This window comes from Camelina sativa, chromosome 6, assembly GCF_030686135.1.
Source record: "Camelina sativa cultivar CO46 ecotype springtype chromosome 6, ASM3068613v1".
NCBI classification, from domain to species: domain Eukaryota; kingdom Viridiplantae; phylum Streptophyta; class Magnoliopsida; order Brassicales; family Brassicaceae; genus Camelina; species Camelina sativa.
Window position 1 is genome coordinate 17,088,874 of NC_141885.1, and position 6,562 is coordinate 17,095,435.

At 35.1% G+C, this 6,562-nt stretch overlaps 1 protein-coding gene and 1 pseudogene across 2 annotated transcripts; one reads left to right on the forward strand and one right to left on the reverse strand.

Moving 5' to 3' along the window:
* Positions 1-1,571: 1,571 nt before the first annotated feature.
* Positions 1,572-3,174, forward strand: LOC104791254 (putative acetyltransferase At3g50280). The gene has a single exon (XM_010517088.3). It carries the CDS (start codon positions 1,726-1,728, stop codon positions 3,067-3,069), a length of 1,344 nt encoding a protein of 447 aa, XP_010515390.2. The 5' UTR covers positions 1,572-1,725; the 3' UTR covers positions 3,070-3,174.
* An 876-nt stretch (positions 3,175-4,050) lies between these two features.
* On the reverse strand, positions 4,051-5,440 carry LOC104791255 (mitogen-activated protein kinase kinase kinase 20 pseudogene; annotated as a pseudogene). Its single transcript, XR_015559591.1, has one exon. The product of XR_015559591.1 is annotated as a mitogen-activated protein kinase kinase kinase 20 pseudogene (transcript).
* Positions 5,441-6,562: the final 1,122 nt, after the last annotated feature.

Genomic DNA, 6,562 nt, shown 5'->3' on the forward strand with positions numbered 1-6,562 from the left:
CTTTTCGTTTAAGTCTTTTTGAAGTTTTCCTTTTTTGTTGTTGTGTTCTTTTAAGTTTTTTTGGTTTGTTATAGATTTACCCTTTTTGAAGATTGAAAGTTTTTTTTCGAAGAAGAAGAGTAAGAATTTGCATTCGATGGAGTCTTTTTCTCAGCAAATTGGAACTCGCCCTTTCCTGTGGGTGTAGATCGAGAGATTTTCCTGATGTTCGTCGATGATTTCGGTCGGAAATGAATTTTTCCGGCGATGCTTTCCGTTGCTGTGACCAATGACCCTCAGACTTCAACCTCTTTGACTCGCATGTGTCCTCTCTGAAGTTTTTCTTGTGTTTCAGAGATTCAATCTTCAAAGAAGGGTTTTCTATTTGGGCTTAGGCCTTTCAGTTGTAGGGCTTTTATGGTTATTTGATTCTGTACTTTGGCTTGTTTGTAGGCTTGTAATTTTGCTTTGTTTGTAGGCTCTGTACTTTTGGTCAGTCTTTTTGGCCTTATAATATAAATAAAAATAGTAGTGATAAAAAAAAAATAAGTGTTGAATTTGCAAAGTTTAGAATTAAAGAACTATAGTAGAAAGTAAAATAAAATATTAAATTAGAATATATTTTTTTTTAAGTGAAAATATAGTCAATTATTGGAACAAACCTTGCTCTAGTTTTAAAGAACTCTATATTTAGATCAAAAACTAAAGCAAACCATTGGATATGGTTTTACATTATCTATTCCACAAATAGACAGCTGTCTAACATCATCATTATACAATGTCGGTTATGAGAAAGGGAAAAAAATCAAATTATTGTCCGGTTTATCAGCGGATTTTAGGCCGAGGCTAAACCCTCCACTCGAGAAAGAGTATGGAAATGTAATCAATTTTGGGATAGCTACAGCCACCGTGGGAGATCTTGTCGATCGTGGACTGGGATGGACTGCTTTGCAGCTAATTAAAATTGTGTGTTCACAAACCAATATAACCGTTATACACAAATACATATATATAATAAAAAAAGTGAAAATATCCAGCTATATAGTGTTACATGCATTAGAGAAAATATGTTGAATCCCTCTTTCACATCTTTTTTATTGACTATCAATTTGCTGCTAAAATTTCAAAATGTCATTAATAATCGCCGTTTGAGCTGGATCGGCAAATGGTACTGGTGGAAAACTTGTTTTTAGAAGGAAGTATCGATGTTCATGCGATATTAATAGACTACTACTCAAACATATTGACTAGTCAAACATATGGATTTTAGAAAAACATGATTAGTCACGGATTTGAATTTTTGTTTTTTTATTTATTTATTTTTAAATCCATTAAAAATTTTATTGTAAATTTTGTATTCAATAAATAAAGTATTAAAGAATTTACATAAAATTAAAACTTGCAACACGTTATTCCGAAATGAATTTAAAATCATGAATCTAATAACACATAATTTTATTTTAGATTTTTAAATCAATTAAAATCATGAACTAATAATACAAAAAAAAAACAGATAAATATAGGTTTATACGTACGACCTCGTATAATATCAAATATAGGTTATTTGGCGACATTTTACCAATAGACAGCTGTCTAACATCATCATTATATGTCCTACGGGTGCATAGTCAAGCTTTAAAGATATGGCTTTGAGTTTGGTTTCGTGTTTGCTTTCGTGTGGCTATCAATGATCATTTTGGTATTATAAAAATAAAAGAAAAGTTGTATCTGTTTCTTTACGGAGAAATGGAAGATGTGAGCGTGATTTCTTCGAGCATTGTTAAACCCGGAAACATCAGTCATTCGGTTGATGCAAAGATCCATCTTACTCCATCTGATCTTAGCCTTCTCTATCTCGACTACCCTCAAAGAGGTCTCCTCTTCCCCAAACCCGACCCGCAAACCCGTTTCATCTCTCGGTTAAAGTCCTCTCTCTCTACTACTCTAGAGACCTACTTCCCCTTCGCTGGTCGTCTTGTGAAAGTGAACAACCATGAAGATAATACGGTGTCGCTTTATATCGACTGTGACGATGGCCGTGGTGTCAAATTTGTTCATGCCATAGCGGAATCTGTCTCGGTAAGCGATATCCTTCAACCTCTAGGCTCTGTTCCTGACTTTTTCAAGCTTTTCTTCCCCATGAACGGTGTTAGAAGCATCGACGGCATCTCGGGGCCCTTGCTTGCTTTACAAGTCACCGAGATAAAAGATGGAATCGTTATAAGTTTCGGTTACAACCACTTGGTTGCTGATGGTTCTTCGATGTGGGAATTTATCCACACCTGGTCAAAGATTTGCTTGAATGGTGAATGGGAGAATCATCATCAGCCTCTTGTCCTCAGGGGATGGTTCCTCGACAAGATCGAGTTCCCTATCCATATTCCGGCTAAAGAGATAGAGACAAAGAGGGTGAAAAATCATGAAATTTCGACTAGAGAGAGAGTTTTTCACTTCACAAAGGAGAAAATTTTAGATCTCAAAGCTAAAGCTAACGGCAAAATAGGATCAAGTGACACGAAAATATCATCGCTTCAAGCGGTTTTGGCACATCTATGGCGAGAAATCGTTAGATGCAGTGGACTAAACCGAGAAGAAGAGAGTTATTGCGGAGTATCAGCAGATTTTAGGCAGAGGCTAAACCCTCCGCTTGAGAAAGAGTGTTTCGGGAATGTAGCCAGTCTCGGGATAGCTACAGCCACCGTGGGAGATCTGGTCGATCGTGGACTGGGATGGACTGCTTTGCAGCTAAATAAAACTGTGAGGTCACAAACGAATGAAAACTTTAAAGCTTTTGCAGAGAATTGGGTCAAAATCGGTAATATCCGAAGAATTGATGTTAGAAGTAAAATGGGTGATCATTTATTTATTGTCAACAACTCTCCTTGGTTCCAAGTGTATGACAATGATTTTGGTTTGGGTAAACCAATCGCTGTTCGAGCTGGACCGGCAAATGGTATTGGTGGCAAGTTTGTTGTTTTCCGTGGGGTGGAAGAAGGAAGTATCGATGTTCATGCGATATTGCCCTTACACTTATGGTCTGATTTGCTAGTGAACTTATTGGATGATGTTGCATCTATGGAAAAAATGTAACAATTACATATTTACATGATGTGCTTGTGAATTTATTGGATGGTTAAAGATGTATACCCTCCTCTCTTCCATTATATATAAGAGTTTTTGGTTAAAAGCACAAAAGATTAAGAAACAATAAATGTTTAATCATTTAACATAATTTAACCAATATAAAAAAATATTTTAGAATTAAAATATTCAAAAATTATGAAATGAATATTAAGTGCATAGAAACATGAGAAAATCTTATAAAATGGGACAAATTATACTCCCTCTCTTCCATTATATAAGAATTTCTGGCTAAAAGGACAAAAATTAAGAAATAATAAATATTCTATCATTTAATCAAATTCAACCAATAGAAAAAAATACTACAAAATTTAAATAGTCAATATAAAAATGCATAAACACTAAAAAATCTTATAAAATAGAACAAACAGAAAATGTTAAAAGATCTTATATATTGGAAGAGATGAAGTATCATTTAAGAGTCTTTTTTTGCACTAACCTTAATATAACCTCAATCCCTTTGAAATCGGCTTGAAACCATTTTGTGACAGCAACTATACTCGGTGATGGAAGTTTCAAGTTTGATTCTCTTGACTCAAATTCTTCTAATGGGTCACACCCCATCAGAGATTTTTCTTACATTCATCGAATGGCTATGTCTAAAAGTTAAGCTTTTGAATAATAATGAAGCCTCTAAAACCCAATGGGCCTACATTCCAATAAATAGAGAAAAACGCTAGAAGGATCCAAATTTATCGTCTTTGAGTAGAGATCAGAATATCTGTTATATGGTACGAGAGAAGTTAGTTTTACTCGAAGCAAAGTATCTGTCGTGTGGTGGACACGATCCTCTGTTAACGTTCTTACTCCAACACTCAAAGGCACCAATATGCTTCTTCCTTTTTTCCCTTTTCAAATACACTTTTCTGATGGATGGATTTAGATCAGATCTTACTTTATAGTACCGAACAATCAATTGATTCCTCAAAATTTGATGAAAGAAGAAAATTTAATCAATGAAGACTACAATGAATTGTATTAACAAATCAATTACACACAAAGATTACGAATATTCGTAGCTAGGTGTTAAAAAAAACCTAGCCTTCAACTCTGTTTGTATAACACTCACGTCACCTGACGGTAACCCAATCCCCTTCGACAGACCAATCAGGGAACGATTCACATTCACTAACCAAACTCCCAAGTCTCTTCACCGGAGAATCAGACGGCGTGTGAGAATCCGATGACATAGATTCCCAATCGGGAAATTCGAATGGACACTTTGGTGACGTGGGTGCTTCTTCCTCCTTCACCTTCAAAACATAGTCTTCTCGTTGGTCGTGCTCTTCACAATCAACGTCTACGAACGGATGGCTCAAAAGCATCTCAGCCGTCCATCTTTTCTCGGGATCTTTGACAAAACACTTAGACAAGAAATCTTTGCCTTCTTCCGACAAGAACTCTGGAATCTTCGGTAACTCACCGTCGGCACCGATACGTATCAAAAGCGACATGACGTGTGATCCTTCTTTCACACTCCACGCCGTTTTGCCACTAATCATCTCAACTACAGCGCATCCTAACGCCCACACGTCAGCCGCTGATCCATACTCGTTATAGTTAACAGATTCCGGCGCCATATATAACGGCGTTCCTCTAATCTCAACCCCTTCTTTTGACGGCGTTAAAACTCCGTCAACTCTTCTCGCCAATCCGAAATCAGCTATTTTAACGGCGCCGTCGTTAAACAACAGAATATTCCCGAGTTTTATATCGCAGTGAGCAAACCCTTTCGCGTGGACGTGACGTAACCCTCTGAGCACCGATCCCGTGTGGCGGCGTAAGGTGGATTCCGGTAAACCCTCACCGCCTAGTTTCTTCAATTGTGTCGCTAAACTTCCTCTCGAAGCGTACTCCAACAACAAGTTATGTAACTTCTCTCCGTTCTCTACCGTTCGATCATCGCCATAACACCGTACGATCTCAGGGCAATCACCGAGTGAATCCAACACTGATTTCTCATTAGAAAGTGAAGCGGAGCCATAAGAATCCGACGATTTCACGGCGATAACCCTCGGGAACTCACCGGAATCTTTTCTATTAGTCGCTACACTTACAGTAGAAAAGGTTCCGAACCCTATTGTATCCCCACGAACCCACTCCATTGAAACAAAAAGCTTCTGAGATTAATGAAGAACTAGATTATGTGTGGATGAGAGAGTTCTGAAGAAAAGGTTTCGTTTTTATATATCAATGAGATTTTAGGTTTTTAAGAAAATTTCCTTTTCCTTTTGGGATTGGATTCACCGATTCAGAATTGAAATGGGAATTGAAGTATATGGCAAACAGAGAGATACAGAGCATGTAGCTCGTGACTGTTTATTGTGCCTTATGTCGCAACTTCTTCATTATATATACTAACAATTTTATTATTAATTTTTTAGATGTTGATAATTTTTAGATAATAAAATTTAATGCACGTGATAAGAGAGTGGATATTTGATTTTTCATTGTTGGGGTGCTAAAATTAAAAAGGAAATTAAATAACAAAATATATTTATTAAATTGGGAAATAAATAGTATCGCACGACTTCGGACTTTGGAGTATGAGATTTTACACAATCTTGATATATTTTAGTTACTAAAATAATAAAGTAAAATCTAATTACAGATATTTGTTTCTCACTTAGACATACATATATGTGTATATATATATATATTTAGTTTATTTAATTATTAATTTATGATATTGACAAGGCTATATTTACACATAGAATTTCTAAAAAAATAATTATCTTATTTTAATTAAAATGTGTCATTTTTTACACCGGTCCAATTTGGAACCAGAAAATTTTATTAATTTATAATGAATATTAGCTTAAAGAGTATTAATTTATAGAAGTTCTACTGTATATAGCTTAATAATTTACCTCAATAACTACTACTGGTATCACATATTTAAATTGGAATAATAAAAAAATTTCTCTTCCACAAAAAATGTTATCTTGACATTTTTTTCTTGTTATAGAAAGAGTATCTTTCAAACCTTTATTTGGGCTATGCGCTGTATGATTAGAGCGAATAACCAATATATTGTTTCCTTACTGATTGCTTTGACTTAGTGAAGATGTCTTCGTCTTCCAAGTAGCCAACTTTTACGTCTTATTTGGAGGACATATAGGCGGATAAATGGGAGTTTGTTTCTTTCCTTAGTCTATGTCCCTCGCTTTCATAATGGTAAAGCAGATAATTTAGCACCACTTGTTCGCCCAGTTCCGCACTTAGTTATCTAGATAAACAATAGTTCTTTCATATTAGGTTGTTTGAGCCAATCTTGAATCTTGTTTTCCGTCGTCAAAAACAAAAAAAAAAGAATATCATTTTAATAAAATAAGATAATTATTTTATCCCTATTATAAACTTTAAATCTTTTTTATCCCTATTATTTGAATTTATTAATTAGAAAGAAAAAAACTTTAGTGTATTTATAAAAGGTAAAACA